General features: G+C 47.0%; 1 protein-coding gene across 2 annotated transcripts in view; it reads right to left on the bottom strand.

The window, feature by feature from the left end:
- MTHFD1L (methylenetetrahydrofolate dehydrogenase (NADP+ dependent) 1 like) overlaps positions 1–20,323 on the bottom strand; it is a 196,838-nt gene that overhangs the window by 39,304 nt on the left and 137,211 nt on the right. The window contains exons 25-26 of one of the 2 annotated variants that reach the window (XM_016185142.2): positions 15,150–15,257; positions 8,717–8,869 (exon numbers count right to left, since the gene is read on the bottom strand). In XM_016185142.2, coding sequence (XP_016040628.2) covers positions 8,717–8,869; positions 15,150–15,257 — 261 coding nt within the window. The remainder of the gene's footprint in view (positions 1–8,716; positions 8,870–15,149; positions 15,258–20,323) is intronic. The other variant, XM_060205329.1, reaches the window with a different exon arrangement.

Raw genomic sequence — 20,323 nt, forward strand, 5'->3', positions numbered from 1 at the left:
AAAGATGGCCACCAGGGGCAGTGGATTCAAAGTACAGGCACCCAACCCCATTGAAAACCCTGGAGGTGCGAGAGAGAAGCTATGAATTTCACTGCTGATGAGTGGAGCTATGAGCTGGGGAGATAGGGAGAGAGGAGAGCTGGGGAAGGGAGAGGGAGGTAACGGAGGTGATTTAGTAGAAACCTGGTCCAGTGCTGAGTTTCTGTGGCAGGCAGAGTTTTATAGGAAGCCATGTGAGGTCACGTGTGCCACGACTGGAATCTCCACAAGACTGTTTATCAGGAGTCGGGCTGTAGCGCAGCGGGTTAAGCGCAGGTGGCGCAAAGCACAAGGACCGGCATAAGGATCCCGGTTTGAACCCCGGCTCCCCACCTGCAGGGGAGTCGCTTCACAGGCGGTGAAGCAGGTCTGCAGGTGTCTGTCTTTCTCTCTCCCCGTCTCTGTCTTCCCCTCCTCTCTCCATTTCTCTCTGTCCTATCCAACAACGACGACAACACTAATAACTACAACAATAAAAAGGGAATAAATAAATATTAAAAAAAATTAGAAAGTGTTTATCAATCTCATTTTCCCACTAGAGATTATTTATGTCTGATAGAGACAGAGAGAAACTGAGAAGGGATGAGGAGATAGAAAAGGAAAAGGAATGAGAGACACCTACAGCACTGCTCCACCGCTTGGGAAGCCCACCACTTCCCGCAGGTGGGGACTGGGGCTTGAACTGGGATCCTTGAACCTGGCGACATGTGTGCTCTACTGGGTGGCATCACCACAACCGCCTCAATCTCACTTTAAAGTGCCACTTGGAAAGTGAATGTCGAATTCTTTTGAGGTGGATTTATTTATTAGCCAGAGAGAGAGAGAGAGAGAGAGAGAGAGAGAGAGGGTGAGAGGGGAAGCAGAGCATCACTCTGGCATATGTGGTGCTGAGGACTGAACTTGGGATCTCATAAGCAGCATGGAGTCCATGGCTCTCCCTGCTGTAGTCCCTGGCTCTCACCTGCGCAGCCAGGAATGATTAATTTTTCCACGTGTAACTGGCCATCAATCAAAAGGCGAGGAGGAGAGTTTCTGATTTCCAACCATGAGGCCCGAATGAACTCACCTTCACGGCTAAGTGAGCCTAGCATGGTTATATCCTCTTGCCCCTGGGAGGCCTGGCTGTGGGGGTGGGAATGTGGGAGGCAGAGCTCCCCACAGGGACAGGGAATAACTTCTCCACTGGGCTGAGTCGGCTCCAGTGGAAACACAACATTCTGGACATACTTTTACAGTCAGAGGGAGCAGAATGGAAAACAAAGCTGTCCCCCCTCCCTGAAATGAGAGAAAGGACACAATGGTGCACCCCCAGCCCAGCCACTCCCCACCCGGCACTTGTGACAAATGACATCACTGATTTCCCAAAGCACTGTGGCGATTTCCTGCTCTATAGAGCCCAGGTCACAGAGAAGCAGACTAAAGTGAAGGGGGTGTGTGTGTGTGTGTGTGTGTGTGTGTGTGTGTGTGTGTGTGTGTGTGTATGTATGTATTTAGAGAAACTCCCTTAACCCCAGGATCCCCCCATCCCCAGGACAGGCTCGGAGGTTCTGATCTGCTGTACAGAACAATCTCCTGGTCCAGAGCTCTTTCTACTGAGCAGTCTGAGACCCCAAGCATAAATGATTTGATGGCTCTCTGGTTTCACCACCTCACAACTGGAACCCACGCACAGACGAAGACACTGATCATCTTAACCCCACAGTATGTCTTAAACTTCCCGGCGAGTCTCCAGCTGGGAGACAGCATAGCAGTGAGGCAAAGAGTGTGGATGTGAGAGGTTCTAGATTCTGGGACCTTGGAGCCCCGGGCATGAGAATCTGTGTGGTAAATCACTGTAAATTCCCCCTGACCTGATAACTTTTCAGAGAGAGAGAGAAAGAAGGAGGAGGGGGAGGGCAAGGGGAGAAGGGGAAAAAGAGGAGGGGGAGGAGGAAGAAGGGGGAGAAGAAGGAGAAGGAGGAGAAAGAGAAGGAGAAGGAGGAGAAGGAGAAAAAGAAGGAGAAGGAGAAGAAAGATTTCTTTGGCCAGGGAGGTGATGAAGTAGAGCCCTGAACTCTCAAGCATGAGGTCCTGAGTTTGACCCCTGACCTCATATGTGCCTCAGTGACACTATCTCTCTTTGTCTTTCAAATTAATCTTTTTATGAGAGAGGAAGAGAGGATGAGGAAAAGAGAGGGTGGGAGAGAGACAGAAGGAAGATGGGGGGGTGGGCGGCCAGAGCATTGCTTAGTTCTGTATAAGGTGGTGTCAGGGATTGAACCTGGGGCTTCTGGGGCCTCAAGGATGCAAGTCCTGTGTTCTGTGCTGAGCTCTCACCCTGGCCCAGAGGGAATATCTCTTACAGTGACATCTATGTTCCTTAGTCCCATATTTTTAGGCATTAGAAACATCACAAGACAAGTTGATTCCACCTGCCTTCCTTCTTTACAGGCACTCCAACTCTCCTGGAGCTGAAAGGCCCTAGAGAAACAACTTCTCCTCCTCCTCCTTCTGAATAGTTTTAGCTGATTACTTTGCTAGGGCTTTTATTTTCATGAGATACATGAGATACAAGTGGCATATGCTCAATGCGGCCGTGTGAAATCGGCAGCAAAATAAAGAAAAGCTCCTCCCAACATCACACAAGCCCAGTGTCAACACTTGGTGTCATTCGAGTGTTTCTCCAAATCAAATATAATTCCCTTCTCAGTAACTACTGTGTCTCGCTCTGTGCTCACACATGAACGCTCTTATGACATGGAATGTCCAGCACATGACTTTGCGAACAACAGAATCTCAGACACAAGATAAGCAAACATAACCATAAAGACAGAAACCATCACTATTTTCACTATTTTTTTTTCTTCCTCTCTCTCTTTTGACATGAGGCTGCATTGGGGATTTTGAGGTTATTAGTCTTACTGAATACTATAAAACCACAAATCTGAAAGAATTTCTAAACACAGCAAGTAAGTGGGAAATCTGTGGAAACTAGGGAGACCAAAGACATTTCTAAGTTGGGAGTGAGAGTGTTTTCTGGATACTTATCACAGGGAGGCGAGAAATCGCATGCATGTGTCCACAATTACACGGTAAACCATTAACCTTTCCCCCTGCCCCATAAAGTGTTCTAGAAAAAGATATAGGAACAAGTTACGAGGAGCAATGCAGCCAGCTGGTAGAACATAGGACTTGCACACTGGAGGCTCCCAATTCACCTTTTTTTTAAAAAAAAAATATTTGTACTTATTTTAATGAGAAAGAATAGATCCAGAGGGAAAGATACTGAAAGAGAGCAGAACACTGCTCAGCTCTGGCTTCTGGTGGTGCTGAGGATTGAACCTGGGCCCTCAGAGCCTCAGGCTTGAAAGACTTTTGCATAATCATTATGCTGTCTCCCCAGCCCCCAATTCAACTTTTCTTTCCTTTTCTTTTTTTTAAAGAAACTTTATTTTTTATTTTTCCCCTTTTGTTGACCTTATCGTTTACTGTCGTCATTGTTGTTAATGCTGCCATTGTTGCTGGATAGGACAGAGAGAAATGGAGAGAGGGAGGGGAAGACAGAGAGGGGAGAGAAAGACAGACACCTGCAGACCTGATTCACCGCCTGTGAAGGGACTCCCCTGCAGGTGGGGAGCTGGGGGCTCGAACCGGGATCCTTATGCCGGTCCTTGCACTTCGCGCCACGTGCGCTTAACCCGCTGCGCCACCGCCCGGCTCCCCCAATTCAACTTCTTGACATTCATGCTCTAGCCAAAGTAGTGCTGTCACTACTCTCTCCTGCCAATCAATCTCTCCTTCTCATTTGAGTTAACGACCAAAACTGATCTTTATAGAAAAAAAAAAAAAAGTGGCAAGAATGCTCAAGGAGCTTCTAGAAATGAAATCACTTTTTCAAATAAATGCTTTACGTATTTGTTGGCTAGAGACAGAAAGAAACCAAGATGGAAGGGGGCAACGGAGAAGAAGAGAGACACCCCCCAGCACTGCTCTGGCGCTTGTGAAGCTTCCACCCTGCAGGTGAGGACTGTGGGCTTGAACCTGGGTCCCTGAGCGTGGTAACGTGTGCACTCACAATCAGGTGTGTCATCACCTGGCTCCTGAAATGAAGAGTTAATTTGGGGAGAAGGAGAAATGAACCAGCAAAATGGAAAGTACTGCTGGTGCATGTTAAGAATGCCAGCTCAGGTATGAGATGTAGACCACGTTTTGGACTTGCCCATAAAAATATCCCTTGGGCGCAGTGGAGGTGGCGGGGAGCTAGCCGGCCTTGCACTCAGGAGGTTCTAGATCCCATCCCTGATGTCAGCAATAGCCAGAGCTGAGCAGATCTGATAATATATATATACAAATAAGAAACCCAGGGAAGTGAAGGAAATGAGTGAAGCATTTGTAACTATGTCTGTAACACAACTACAGGGTTAAGAAGCTGAGTCCTGGCATTTTAGTTATGTGGTCCGCCAAAGCCAGCAAGTCTAGAGACGTTCATTGGCTATGAGTTCATACTACTATTTTCCACTTTCAGGGAGCCAGAGTGACATGACAGGTCTCCTTTGAGGACACACTAGTAGGAGACATCTCTGTTGCAAAGTCCCTAGCACCCAGTGCGTGCACAGTGTCACTTACGAGTCTATCCTAGACTCCTAAGGCTGAAGTGGGTGGAAAATGGTTTGGGTTTACTTCCACGTGGCTGCCATCTTGCAAGACTCAAGTATGAACAAGGGAAGGAATGAACCTTACAAGGGAAAACAAAACAAAAAAAAAAATCAAGACACTTCTGGACAGCCTCAGTGGAACTTGCTTTCTGGAAAGGTGAAGAGGTTTTCTGGGACATTCCATCCACCGGTCACGTGCTGAGTGACTAAGAGTGAGAGTGATGCTGTCCCCGCTACCTCTATGCCCTCGGCCGTGGTCATCTCTGCAGGAAATTACTCTGGGGTGTCTCCCACTCCAGTGTGGAACATGAGAGATGTCTGTGCAGGCCAGGCAGGGCCCAGAATGTGCTCAAGTGAAAGGAAAGGCCGGCCCATATTAGGCGATCCTGGCCGCCAAGGGTGTGTCTGTCCTGTACACACATAGCTTCCTGTGAGGACACACAAAGCAGACTTCAGGCCACCCACCTCCAAGCCACGGAACTGCCTGGCCTCTGGAACCCCTCTCTCTGGTCAGCCACCACTTCCTTCCTCACTCCTCACGTCGGATTGTTCCAGAGATCTGATCACAGGCCCCAAGTTTCATGGTTACAAAGAACTCCATCTAGTGCTGTGTGGGCATGATGGCACCAGCAGGGGGAACTCTTTAGGAAACCTAGTCAGTCTGTGGGGGCTTAGGGGGTCCCAAGGACCCATCCATCCATTTTCCCCCTCCCACCCTCCTTCCTCTTTCTTTCTCTCTTTCTGTCTGTCTTTCTTTTGCCTCCAAGGTTATTGCTGGGGCTTGGTGCCAGCACTATGAATCCACTGCTCCTGGAGGCTAGTTTTCCCATTTTGTTGCCTGTTATTGTTACTGTTGTTATAGCTGTTGTTGTTGGACAGGACAGAGAGAAATCCAGAGAGGGGAAGACAGAGAGGAGGAGAGAAAGATAGACACTTACTGCTTCACTGCTTTCAAAGTGACTACCCTGCAGGTGGGGACCTGGGGGCTCGGACCGGGATCTTTTTGAATCCCTCTCCCTCTCCCTCTCCTTCTTCCTCTCCTCCCCTTTCATTTTCTTATCCATGACTCCTAAAAGCTATTCTCCCCTACCCCCCCTTTTTTTTTTCTTTTTGGATAGAGACAGAAGGAAGGGGGAAGATAGGGAGAGAGAAAGAGAGATAACCAGAGCATCACTTTATGGCTTGTGAAGCTTTCCTCCTACAACTGGGGATCAGGGGCTTGAACCGGGATCCCTTTGAATGATAACATGTGTGCTCAATTGGGTGACCACCCTCCACCCTGAATCTCTTCTTCCCCACACAGCTACTCCTTCCCTCCCCCTGAAAAGCAAGATGTAGCCTCCTTTACAAACTGAGGGCATTCTGAATGCCAACACCCCACTCGTGTTCCAGATGTTTCAGCGCTGTCCTTACACTTCCTCCTTTGAGTAGCTCTGTGATACACACTCAGTAAGAAATAAGCTTAAGTAGATATCAACGCAGAACTTCTTTACTTCTTACACAATCTCTGCCCATGCAACACTTGTTTATAGGACCAGTGAGCCACATGGTTTATTTAAAAAAAAAAAAATCACATTTCCTGTTTGCACCATGATCCGTCTGTAACAAGGACACCTGATTCTGAATTCTGGCTTTCAGTGGAACCCAGGAACAGAACCACCACTTTAGTCGCTGCTGCTTGCTTAGCAGGGAAAGCTATGTAATGGCTGTGTGACTACGGAGACACTGTCCGTAGAAACGTCACCAGGATCGTTCACATGCTGGTTAAATCTCTCAGCTACTTCCCCTCCCCACACTGAGCACCAGAATGAACACAGTAACTAACCCACAGCAAGGCAGCAAGGTCCCAGTAGAACTCAGAACTCATGGAATTTGCTCCTTCTCAAAAACCAAACTTCTGACTTGTGGGGAAGTTTTATCATTGTGATGAGGAGATCAAGAAGTACTATAATAGCAGCCCACCCTCCTCACTGAAATAACAGCCGGATGTCGTCCAAGTTATTCTCCTGGTTCTACGGCTGAAGGGAGAGATGCATTTCATGACTCAAGCAGTAATGAAACACGTGATCCCCAAAAAGAAAGAAAAGGGAAAATAGAAACCACAATGGTAGTGAAACAGAATCTTGACCTCCGCCCTCCTAATTGTGAACACCTGCAGGTCTGTTAATAACATCAGCTTCACCTGGGGCTTTCCCAGCAATCAGGAAGTGACCTGTTGAACACCTGTGCTGGAACTACAGCTGCTTGTTCCTGATTGGAAGGATCAGAGCACTCACACGCCACCTGCTTGCTGCTGCTGCTGCTGCTGCTGCTGCTGCTGCTGCTGCTGCTGCTTCTTCTTCTTCTTCTTCTTCTTCTTCTTCTTCTTCTTCTTCTTCTTCTTCTTCTTCTTCTTCTTCTTTTCTTCTTCTTTTCTTCTTCTTCTCCTTCTCCTTCTCCTTCTCCTTCTTCTTCTTCTAGCGTTTGCCCTTCTTCCGTAACTAATGTACCTTTAAAATTAAGACACTGGGAAGCTGGGTGGTAGAGCACCTGGTTGAGTGCACAAGTGCATAAGGACCTGAGTTCAGGCCCCCAGCTTCTGCAGAGGGAAAGCTTCATGAACAATGAAGCAGGTCTGTAGGTGTCTCTCCCCCCGCAACTTCTCTCTGCTTCTATCCACAGACATACAGAAGGCCACCAGGAGTGGTGGATTCACCATACGGCAGGCACTGAGGTCAAGCAAGAACCCTGGTAGCAATATAAAAATAAACAAAGGGAGAGTCGGGCGGTAGGTAGCGCAGCGGGTTAAGAGCACGTGGTGCAAAACGCAAAGACTGGTGGAAGGATCCTGGTTCGAGCCCCCGACTCCTCATCTGCAGGGGAGTCCCTTCACAAGCGGTGAAGCAGGTCTACAGGTGTCTCTCTTTCTCTCCCCCTCTCTGTCTTCCCCTCCTCTCTCCATTTTTCTCTGTCCCATCCAACAATGACACCAATGATAACTACAACAATAAAACAACAAGGGCAACAAAAGGAAATAAATAAATAAATAAAATAAAATTAGGGCTCAGAGGTGGCACAGCTGGCTGAGTGAGTGTTATAGTGCACAATACCCCGGGCTCATGCTCCTGATTCTCACCTACATGGGTAGGCTTGCCGAGCAGTGAGGCAGGGCTGGAGATATCTCCTCTCTCTCTCTCTCTGTATCCAATAAACAAATAAAGGTGGTCCAGGAGGTGGCACAGTGGATAAAGCATCAAACTCTCAAGCATGAGATCCTGAGCTCAATCCCTGGCAGCATATGTACCAGTGATGTCTGGTTCTTTCTCTCTCTCCTCCTATCTTTCTCATTGATAAATACATAAAATACTAGAAACAAAAATAAGGGAGTCGGGCAGTAGCACAGCGAGTTAACTGCAGGTGGCGAGAAAGTGCAAGGACCGGCGTAAGGATCCGGGTTCGAGCCCCCGGGCTCCCCACCTGCAGGGGAGTCGCTTCACAGGTGGTGAAGCAGGTCTGCAGGTATCTATCTTTCTCTCCCCCTCTGTCTTCCGCATCTCTCTCCATTTCTTTCTGTCCTATCCAACAACGACGATATCAATAACTACAACAATAATAATAACTACAACAATAATAATAACTACAACAACAATAAAAAACAAGGGCAACAAAAGGGAAAATAAATAAATAACCACACAAACAAAAGAATGACAAAAAACAGAACAAAACAACATAACCGCTGATTCTGTCTAGAGAGCTAGCACGTGATCTTGTCTCTCTGGCCCATGCTGTCTCCCTCATGCTCTCCCCTCTCCTGAGCATAAGCGTCACATAAATCATGTCTGAGAATGAAACACTTGTCAATTCTTATCACCACGAGAGTCAAAGAACCCAATTCAGTGACAGCAGTGATGCCTTTATTTATTTTTTATTAATGGCACAAGATATACTTAGAAAGTTTAACACCTCAATCGATGCCTTCCCAACATCAGATCTGCAAGAAGGCCGACCAGACACAAGGCTCTGAGGCCCCATGACGACACAGGCCTGGAAAGTCTGGTACTCACCGTTCCAACCAGGGGGTAAATGAAGCCGGCGCCTATGCTGGCCCGCACGTCGCTGATGGGTAAAATGAAATCCCGGGGGACCCCTTTCTTATCGGGCTGGTGAGACAGAGACAGGTGGGTCTTTGCCATGCAAATGGGCAGGTTCCCAAAGCCCTGGAAGAAAGGAAATGTGTTCACTGGGCAGCAATGCCAGCCTGCCTTAGTCGTGTGACTCCACAATATAAACACAGATAAGCAGAGGGTACCCCAGCAGATGGGGGGGGGGGCGCATCTGTGATTTATTCTGGAGAATTCTCTCTCTATATATATATTGGGTAGGACAGAGAGAAATTAAGACAGGGAGAGAGAAAGACACCTGAAGATCTGCTCCACCGCTTGTAAAGTGTCCCCCCTGCAGGTGGGGTACCGAGGGCTCGAACCCAGATCCTTGTGTGCTTCCTTGTGCTTAGTACTAAGTGTGCTTAACCGGGTGCACCACCCGCCCGGCACCTTGGAGAATTCTCTTTATGGGATGGTAGTGCTGTGTGCGGATCTAGGATGGGGGTGAGGTGGGGTGGGGTGGCAGAAAGTAGAGCTGTTTTGACCTGGGTTCGAGTGCCACCCCCCTCCACTGCCCACCCCCCCTCGTCCCCACCTGCAGGGGAAAGCTTTTCGAGTGGTGAAGCAGGGCTGCAGGTGTCTCTCTCTCCCTCCCTATCATTCTCTTCCCTCTCAATTTCTGGCTGTCTCTATCCACTAAATAAATAAAGATAATTAAAAAAAAAATTTTAAGGGGAAAAAAAAAAGAAAGTAGAGCTGTTTCCAGGCTTTGCCACTGCAGAAACCGCTTTCCATGAACACGGATATCCGGATGCCGAGAGGTAATCCGGAGGAAGGTTCCGGAACGAGGCTTTGAGTCATGTCCATTCCTTCTGGGAGGCTGTTCAAGATGCAAAGAGGCCCTTTTGTGTGGGGTTATGAATCACAGCTATTTGATCTGTGATTACATGATCTGAACTCAGATGAGGTCACTCTCCAGGCCTCTTATTTTTAAAACACTAAAGGGGACAGCTGACCCAGAGTTCCAGAGGGGAAAGGGCAGGAAGTCACACCGAGTGTCTCACAAAAGGATAGTGTCCTTTGAGTCTGATTCTGGCGAAATGGGACCCAACCGTCCCTCAGAGGCTCTGTTAATTAACTGCACCTCCACACGTGACACGGAACTTTTACAGGGCGATTCCCTCACTGGGTAGAGAGAAGAGGAATGCAATCTTTAGAGGTGACTGGTGCAGGATTTCTTATGATTCAACTTATAACTATTTGGAAGATTTTAGATGCTTAGCAATCGGGGTGGGTGGGGTTAGGTTCTTTGGGGAAAGCTGTAAAAGGCTCCTGTATGAAAAGATTTTTGCTGAGGCAATCACAACGGTCTATGGAAACAGTAATTTCAGGCTTCAGAGATTAAATACTAAAATGTAGGTTTGCTATTATATATAACTGTGCCAGTAAGGGATAATAATATATAAGGGGGAAAAAAGATTAATGCCTTACATCATCTCCACATAACTCTTTTTAATTTTTTTAAAGGTATTTCGTTTTTCATGGTTTTATTTATTTACTGTTGGATAGATAGAGTAAGAGCAATTGAGAGAAAAGGGGGAGATAGAGAGAGAAAGAGATAAGGACACCCGCAGCCCTGCTTAACCACTCATAAAAACTTCCCCCTAGTCGCTTCACAGGCGGTGAAGCAGATCTGCAGGTGTCTGTCTTTCTCTCCTCCTCTCTGTCTTCCCCTCCTCTCTCCATTTCTCTCTGTCCTATCCAACAACGACAACAACAATAATAGCTACAACAATAGAACAACAAGGGCAACAAAAGGGAATAAATAAATAAAATAAATACTTAAAAAAAAATTAAAAAAAAAAACTTCCCCCTGCAGGTGGGGACCAACGGGCTTGAACCCAGGCCCTTGTGTACTGTCATGTATGTACTTAAACAAGAGTGCCACCGCCTGGCACCTATTTTTAATTTTTTATTAATTTTTAAAAAATTTTATAGGACAGAGAGAGAAATTGAGAGGCGAAGGGGAGGTAAGGGGAAACCCCTGTAGCACTGCTTCATAATTTGTGACGCTTCCCCCCTGCAGGTGGGGACTGGGGGCTTAAACATGCTAACATGTGCTCTGCTGGGTGCACCACAGCCCAGCTCCTAAAAATGCATTATTAAAGGAAGAGAAACCATGAATAGCAGGGAGGTGACTCAGTGGGTAGATCATAAGACTTTCACCTGGGGGCTGGGCGGTAGCGCAGCAAGTTAAACGCACATGGTGCAAAGTGCAAGGACCCTAGTTCGAAACCCTGCAGGGGAGCCACTTCACAAGTGTCCCTCTCTGTCTTCCCTTCCTCTCTTGATTTCTCTCTATCCAATCCAATAATGGGAGTAACAACAACAACAACAATAATAAACAACAAGGGCAAGAAAAGGGAAAAATGGCTTCTAGGAGCAGTGGACTTGTAGTGCAGGCACCGAGCCCCAGCGATAACCCTGGAGGCAGAAAAAAAAAAAAAAAAGACTTGCACCCATGTGGCCAAGCATTTGACTTCTAGTATCACATATAATGGAGCAGATCTTATGTGACGCCCTCCTTTTTTTTGCTAGGCCCTGGTACCAGCACTATAAATCCATTGCTCCGGGCTGTCATTTTTTCCATTACTTTATAGGATAGAACAGAGAGAATTCAAGAGAAGAGGGGAAGACAGAGAGGGGGAGAGAAAGATAGACACCTGCAGATCTACTTCACTGCCGGGGAAGCATCCCCACTACAGGTGGGGAGCCAGGGGCTTGAATGGGGATCCTTGCGCTGGTCCTTGTGCTTCCTGCTATGTGCACTTAATCCCGTGTGCCTATCCCTCCCCCCCCCTTTTTTTTGCCTCCAGGATTATTGCTGGGGCTCAGTGCCCGCACTGCTCCTGGAGGCCAATATTTCCATTTTATTGCCCTTGTTGTTGTCATTACTATTGTTGTCACTGCTGTTGTTGTTGTGGGATAGGACAGAAAGAAATCGAGAGGGGGAGCAGACAGAGATGGGGAGAGAAAGACAGACACCTGCAGACCTGCTTCACTGCCCGTAAAGAGACCCCCCCTACAGGTGGGGAACCAGGACTAGTATCCATACACTGGTTCCTAAGCTTCGTGCCACATGCGCTTAACTCGCTGCGCTATGTCCTCTCCCCTCCCCCCTTTTAAAAAAAAACAATTAATTAATTAATTTTATTTTTATTTGATAGGACAGAAAGAAATTGAGAAGGAAGGAGAGATAAAGAGGTAAAGAGACAGAAAGACACCTGCAGCATTGCTTCACCACTCAAGAAGCACCCTCCCTACAGGTGCAGAGTGGGATACGTACACTTAACCAGGCTCAGAGTGGGATACGTACACTTAACCAGGCTCAGAGTGGGATATGTACACTTAACCAGGCTCAGAGTGGGATACGTACACTTAACCAGGCTCAGAGTGGGATACGTACACTTAACCAGGCTCAGAGTGGGATACGTACACTTAACCAGGCTCAGAGTGGGATACGTACACTTAACCAGGCTCAGAGTGGGATACGTACACTTAACCAGGCTCAGAGTGGGATACGTACACTTAACCAGGCTCAGAGTGGGATATGTACACTTAACCAGGCTCAGAGTGGGATATGTACACTTAACCAGGCTCAGAGTGGGATATGTACACTTAACCAGGCTCAGAGTGGGATACGTACACTTAACCAGGCTCAGAGTGGGATACGTACACTTAACCAGGCTCAGAGTGGGATACGTACACTTAACCAGGCTCAGAGTGGGATACGTACACTTAACCAGGCTCAGAGTGGGATACGTACACTTAACCAGGCTCAGAGTGGGATATGTACACTTAACCAGGCTCAGAGTGGGATATGTACACTTAACCAGGCTCAGAGTGGGATATGTACACTTAACCAGGCTCAGAGTGGGATACGTACACTTAACCAGGCTCAGAGTGGGATACGTACACTTAACCAGGCTCACCACAGGCCAGCTCCCGTGTGTCCTCTTCTTATAAAATAAATAGTTTTTTAAAAAAATTATTTATTTCCCTTTTTGTTTCCCTTGTTTTTTATCATTGTTGTGGTTATTATTATTATTATTGCTGTTATTGCTGTTGTTGCTGCCAGATAGGACAGAGAAATGGAGAGAGGAGGGGAAGACAGAGAGGGGGAGAGAAAGATAGACACCTGCAGACCAGCTTCGCCGCTTGTGAAGCGACTCCCCTGCAGGTGGAGAGCCGGGGGCTTGAACCGGGATCCTTATGCCGGTCCTTGAGTTTCGTGCCATGTGTGCTTAACCCGCTGCGCCACAGCCCAATCTCCCATAAAATAAATCTTAATAATAAAAAAGAAAATGTGACTATATATAACGTAAGCCAAGAATACACACGAATACATGGAAAATTCAACAAGAGCTGCTGACTGTTTTGCCAAACCTGAGAGATTACTGACCCTCACTGAAAGTATTTAACACAATGTCAAACAGGATTCAGGAATGGTGGACTTAAAAAAAAAAAAAAAAGCTAGGTCCAGGGGGTGACAGTCCTGGGGCCTCAGGCATGCAAGCTGGGGCTCTAGCGGGCTGAGCTGCCTTCCCCAGCCCCAGGGTATACTCCTGATGAGGCTCGTCTGCCAGCAAGCTTCTGCTTATTTGTGTCGAGTGACAGCAAGTGGGACCAGGCAGCAGAGGCTCATGGTCCTTCTGAGGCTGAGACCCATGCAATGGAGTCTGTCAGTCACGCCTATGATGGGACTAGGTTGCACGGCTGAGTCAGGGCCTCCTTCACAGCTAACTACCTGCTGACACGCCTTCATCTCTCTCTAGATGATGACAGGCCTTCAAGCTTGGAGAGCAAGCTCAGTACCCAGTCACAACAGGTCACTCAAATGAAAAAGGACATCAAATCCCCCCCCCCCCAGTTTTCTATGATGCATTCCAATATATATATTTTAGATTTATTGGGTTGCTAGAAAAGTCATGATGCATCTTTGCATAAAAATATGTCATGATTGGGAGTCGGGCAGCAGCACAGCGGGTTAAGCGTGCGAAGTGCAAGGACAAGCTGAAGGATCTCGGTTAGAGCCCCCAGCTCCCTACCTGCAGGGGAGTCCCTTAGAGGTGGTGAAGCAGGTCTGCAGGTGTCTATCTTTCTCTCCACATCTCTGTCTTGCCCTCCTCTCTCCATTTCTCTCTGTCCTATCTAACAATAACAACATCAACAACAATAACAACAATAATAATCACAACAATGGTAAACAACAAGGACAACAAAAGGGGAAAAAATTAACTCCCAGGAGCAGTGGATTTGTGCTTGTAGGCACCCAGCCCCAGCAATAACCCTGGAGGCAAAAAAAAAAAAAAGTACGGGGACAAGGGCACCTGGTTGAGCACACATGTTACAATGTACAGGGACAATGGTTTACGCCCTGGCTCTCTGCCTGCAGGGGAAAGCTTTGCAAGTGATAAATCAGGGTGCAGGTATCTCTCTGTCTCTCCTTCTCACTATCTTCCCCACACATCTTGATTTGTCTCTACAGCGCCATACCTATAGGCCGTACCTATAGGGGCAATTTCAATATTTTATGCTGAGCCCCAGGGACTAAAGATCAGATACCATATCCAGGCATGGAGAAGACCCATGTTTAAACACAAAAGCCATTTGTAAAAGCACATGCCTTTGGGGCCCAGTGGCAGCGCACCAGGTTGAGTACACACTTCACCCGAATGTAAAGACTCAGGTTCAAGTCCCCAGTGTCCACGTGTAGGGGGAAAGCTTCAGGAGGGGTGGGACAATGCTGCAGGTGTCTCTCTTCTTCTCTCCCTATCTATCTCCTCTTCCCCCTCTCAACTTCTCCTTTCTAAAAAATAAATATTACAAAAAGGGGGTGGGGTTGGGTTAAGTGCACATAGTGCAAAGCGCTAATACCAGTGCAAAGATCCTGATTCTAGCCCCCAGCTCCCCACCTACCAGGGGGTCGCTTCACAGGCAGTGAAGCAGGTGTGCAGGTGTCTGTCTTGCCCTTCTCTCACAATTTATCTCTGTCCTATCCAACAATAGTAATAACAACAACAGGGGTTGGGGATAGCCAGCAGAAGCAGTGGATTCATGTTGCAGGCACCAGGCCCAAGTGATAACCCGGAAAGCAAAAAAAAAAAAAGAAAGAAAGAAAGAAAGAAAGATGCCCTCCATATTCCTGGAGCTGACACTGTGCCAAGAATATTATTTCAATCTCAATCTCTCTAGGTCATAAAGTAGAACAGGTCAAGTTCAGCTGGTGAAGCAGATACCATTACTCAAGTCAACATGGCGCTTTCCAAAGGTTATGGTAGATGTTTTCTTTTTCCCCCCCTTCTGAAAGTGTACTTTTGTACTTTGCTCTTACCTGCTGAGTGTATCGGTCTATTTTGATTTGTGCTTCTGGAGAGAGTTCAATATCTTTGGCTCCATAAACCGTCTGGGCAATGGTTCTTATCTTCTCCACAATCGGAAGCTGGAGAAACACAAAAAACAACAAGCTCTGTGAATTTGAATCTGATTAAAGAATTGAGAATTAAGGGAAAGTTCAATGAGGTGTGTTTTTTTTTAAAATTATTAGACCGCTCCGCTCTGTTTTATGGTGGTGCTAGGTACTGAACCTGGGATCTTGGAACCTCAGGCATCTAAGTTTTTTTTAAATATTTATTTATTTATGTATTTATTCCCTTTTGTTGCCCTTGACTGAATGCTGTTATAGAAAGAAGGTCTGAAGCTGAGGGTAGGAGGTGGAAGGGGTAGGGGGACTTGACTCAGGAACACAGAGACCATAAAGGAGTTAGTTCTCACAAACATAATCTACTAGTTCAACACGACTCTAGTAAACACACAAACATAACCTACTAGTTCAACACAACTCTAGTAAACACGCCAAGAGGCGTTTGGGATCTCGGCCAACTAATTCTGAAAATCCAGACGAACAGCAGTGGCATAATTAGGGAAGATGACTTAAAAAAAAAAAATCAAACCAAAAGAACCTGCCTCACCGGACAACAAGCACATGATAAAGCTATGCTAAACAGCTGCAGGTGGTCGTGGACAAGATGAGACGGGGTCATCCACGGAAGTGAGGAGAGAATCCAGAACAGCCCAGCGGGTGCGGGACGGAGGGCGGGAGAAATGGCGCAGAGCAGGCAAGGGCTGGCGCTCCCACCGTCTTTCTGGCCCGGGATGCTAAAATTAGATTCCCGCCTCATGCCAGGCCCCAGATCAATTCAGTCTGGAACAAGGGCATGCATGTGCTTCAGAATGAAAACTCTTTTAACGATTGGATGGAGAGACTGGGAGTACCGAGATACTGCTTTCAGGGTATGGAGTCCTGAAACAGTGCCACATTCGAAAAACAAACCACTTATAGAGTGGACTGCCAGACAGCTTGGTACTGATCAGACATGAGATGATGGCCAAGTATGGTTTCTCATCTTTTATATATATATATATATATTTTTTAATATTTTATTTTATTTATTTATTCCCTTTTGTTGCCCTTGTTGTTTTATTGTTGTAATTATTATTGTTGTCGTCGTTGTTGGATAGGACAGAGAGAGAAATGGAGAGAGGAGGGGAAGACAGAGAGGAGGAGAGAAAGATAGACACCTGCACACCTGCTTCACCGCCTGTGAAGCGACTCCCCTGCAGGTGGGGAGCCGGGGTTCGAACCGGGATCCTTATGCCGGTCCTTGTGCTTTGCGCCACCTGCGCTTAACCCACTGCACTACAGCCCGACTCCCTCATCTTTTATATATATATATATATTTAAATAAGCAAATTCTTTTTTAATTAAAAAATTTTAATATTCATTTATTCCCTTTTGTTGCCCTTGTTTTATTGTTGTAGTTATGATTGCTGTTGTTACTGATATCGTCATTGTTGGACAGGACAGAGAGAAATGGAGAGAGGAGAGGAAGACAGAGAGGAGGAGAGAGAGACAGACACCTGCAGACCTGCTTCACCGCCTGTGAAGTGACTCCCTGCAGGTGGGGAGACGGGGGCTTGAACGGGGATCCTTATGCAGGTCCTTGTGCTTGGCACCACGTGCGCTTAACCCCTTGCGCTACCGCCCGACTCCCTCATCTTTTATATTTTAACGAACAGACGGGAGCACTGCTCAGCTCTGACCTATGGTGGTACTGGAGACTGAACTTGGGATCTCAAAGCCTTAGACATGAGAATCTTTGCGTACCATGATGCTGTCTCTCCAGCCCCTAGTTGTGTGTGTAACATATCCAGTGAGCTATCTATCTGACCTTATAAATTAACTTAAAAAAATCTATTACCTTTATTTCTTGGCTAGAGACAGCCAGAGATAAAGAGGGGAGATACCTGCAGACCTGCTTCACTGTTTGTGAAGCTTCTCCCTGCTGGTGGGGAGTGGAGGGGGCGGGGAGGGAGACTTGAATCTGGGTCCTTGTGCACTAAACATGTGCAGTGAACTGGGTGCATCGCCACCTAGCACCCTCCCCCTATTTTTTTTAGACAGAGAAGCAGAGAGGCCGAAGAGTGAAAGAGACCACAGCACCGACGCTTCCTTCAATGTGAAGGGGACTTGGTTTAAATCTAGGTCTTACACATGACAAAGTGACACACTGTCCAAGTGAGTTCTCTCTCTGGCCCAATCAATTAAGTTTTATTTTACTGGATAGAGGCTGAGAGGGAAGGGGGGACAGAGAGGGAGAGATACCTGCAGCACAGCTTCATCACTTATGAAGCTTCCTCCCTGCAGGTGGGGACCAGAGGCTTGAACCCAAGTCCTTGTGCACTCTATTTATTTATTTAGTTAGTTATTTTCCCTCTTGTTTTTTTTACTGTTGTTGCTATTGATGTTGTTGTTGGATAAGACAGAGAGACATGGAGACAGGAGGGGAAGACAGAGAGGAGAGAAAGACAGACACCTGCAGACCTGCTTCACCACCTGTGAAGGGACTCCCCTGCAGGTGAGGAGACTGGGCCTCAAACGGGGATCCTTCCACCAGTCCTCGCGCTTGGTGCCACATGCGCTCAACCCGCTGCGCTACCGCCCAACTCCCATCCTTGTGCACTTAAAAAAAATTTTTTTTTAATATTTTGTTTATTTATTTTCCCTTTTGTTGTCCTTATTGTTTTTTATTGTTGTTGTAGTTATTATTAATGGTTATTGATGTCATCGTTATTGGATAGGATAGAGAGAAATGGAGAGAGGAGGGGAAGACAGAGAGGAGGAGAGAAAGACACCTGCAAACCTGCCTCACTACTTGTGAAGTGACTCCCCTGCAGGTGGAGAGCCAGGGGCTCGAACCGGGATCCTTCTGCTGGGATTTGCGCTTTGTGCCACATGCGTTTAACCCGCTGAGCTACCGCCCGACTCCCCCTTGTGCACTCTTAAAGTGTGCTCAGCCAGGTGTGCTACCACCTAGACCCGAGTGTGCCTTTTTTGTTGAAGGTGAGCATTCAAGAACTCAGTTAACTGCAAACAGATGACTATGGAAGGAATTTATCTGAAGGGGTGTTAGATGAATTTATTTAGAGGAAAGGAGAGAGAGAGGGAGAGGGATCACAGAGCCAAAGCTTTCTTCCGTGTGCCGGGAGCTGGGCTCAAACCTGGGTCATGCCTATATGGAAGCAGAGCCCTCCCCAAGTGAGCTAACTTGTCCACCCTGTGCAGCCATCTCATCTGACACCCATGTCCCCATTCTCCTGGGCAGATGAGTGTGCAGGCATATTTACTTTGTCCACAAGGAAACTGCTTTCCCTTCTGCAGGTTACTTGAAGGTGTTCTGGGTTACCCAAGCAGGTGGCTGACTGGCTGTCTGTGTGAGCTGCGTCTATCCTTGTGGCCTTAAACCTCGTGCAGGACAGCTGGAAGGGGAGGGTTGGAAGCCTTGACCGCTCCCCCCTCTTCTCATCCATGTGCCAAGCCATGTGCACCCACCCCCTGGTATCCTGAGTTCTGGATGCCAAGCTGGGAAGATCAAAGTGTAGTCTGACGGCTTTGAAATGCGAGCGGAGGAAATGGACCACTGACAGGCAGCAGCGAAGCTACAGTCGGCAGGAATAAAGAAGGCACTTAGCTCACTGAGGAAGCCCAGCATCCAAGTGCTCTGCAGATGCCTGAAATGGATCCGCCAGAGACGGAACAAAATAACTGGGGGAGTGGAGGTGGGGGCACGGGTGGTGGCATGCCCAGTCAAGTCCACATACCACCAAGAACCCAGGTTCATGACCCCTCTCCCCACCTGCAGGGGGAACGTTTCACGAGCAGTGAAGCTGGTCTGCAGGAATCTCTCTTTCTCACACTCTATCTCCCTTTCCTTCTCAATTTCTCTCTGTCCTGTCAAATAAAATAGAAAAAAAAAAAAAAATCCTGGAACAGGATGGCAGCAGACCAAGTGGGGGTTGTATTGTTGTTTGGAAAACTGAGAAATGCTATGCGTGTGCAAACCATTGTACGGCACTAAAATATCTTCAATCTTTGATATCAATAAATGTCAATGGCCTGAATTCACCTATTAAAAGACACAGAGTAGGAAGATGGACCAGAAAACACAACCCAACAATATGCTGCCTGCAGGAAACCCACCTAACTCAACAAGACAAACACAGACTCAGAGTGAAAGGATGGAAAACAAGCCTATGGCCCACAAAAAGGGGCAGGAACAGCTATTCTGCTCAGAGGATCAGTCAATCAAGAGGACTTAACAATTATCAACATCTATGCACCCAATGAGAAGCCATCTAAATACATCAAACATCTACTGAAAGAGCTACAGCAATATATTAACAGTAACACAGTCACAGTAGGGGACTTCAACACCCTACTCTCTCAACTTGACAGATCATCCAGGCAGAAAATCAATAAAGATATGAGGGAGCTAAATGAGGAGCTAGATAAACTAGAACTATTGGACATTTTCACAGTCATTCATCCCAAGAAACGAATACACATTTTACTCAAGTCCACATGGGTCATTCTCAAGGACAGACCATATGTTAGGCCACAAAGTCAGCATCAGCAAATTCAAGAGCACTGAAATCATTCCAAGCATCATCTCAGACTACAGTGGAATTAAACTAACACTTAACAATCAACAAAAGATTAGTAATAGTCCCAAACTGTGGAAGCTCAACAGTACACTCCTTAAAAATTACTACTAACCTTCTAAGCCACACCTGTAACCACTCCCATTTCTGGGTGGTCTTTCTTCCCTCAGCATTCCAGCCACAGCTGTAACTGCTCCCATTTCTGGGCAGTAACTTCTCCCTCAACACTACCACCCAGCCTCCCAGCCTGGACACTCTCAGAGAAGATCCAATGAGCATCTTCACAGTCTGCTTCTGTTACTACTCCTCTGTTTCTCAAGGAGCTATGACTGTTACTGAAATGTAACAATGCACGGCAGCCGGCTGGATGAAGGCAACACTGTCCCGCTTAACTGAGGCTGGAGAGTGGACTATACAGAAGTTAAGTGCTCCTGGGTTTGAAATTGGGGGAAATGGACTCCAATGTCCATAAAGTACGTGTTTACTGATTTTTTTTTTTGATTAATC

This window comes from Erinaceus europaeus, chromosome 13, assembly GCF_950295315.1.
Source record: "Erinaceus europaeus chromosome 13, mEriEur2.1, whole genome shotgun sequence".
Lineage (NCBI taxonomy): Eukaryota > Metazoa > Chordata > Mammalia > Eulipotyphla > Erinaceidae > Erinaceus > Erinaceus europaeus.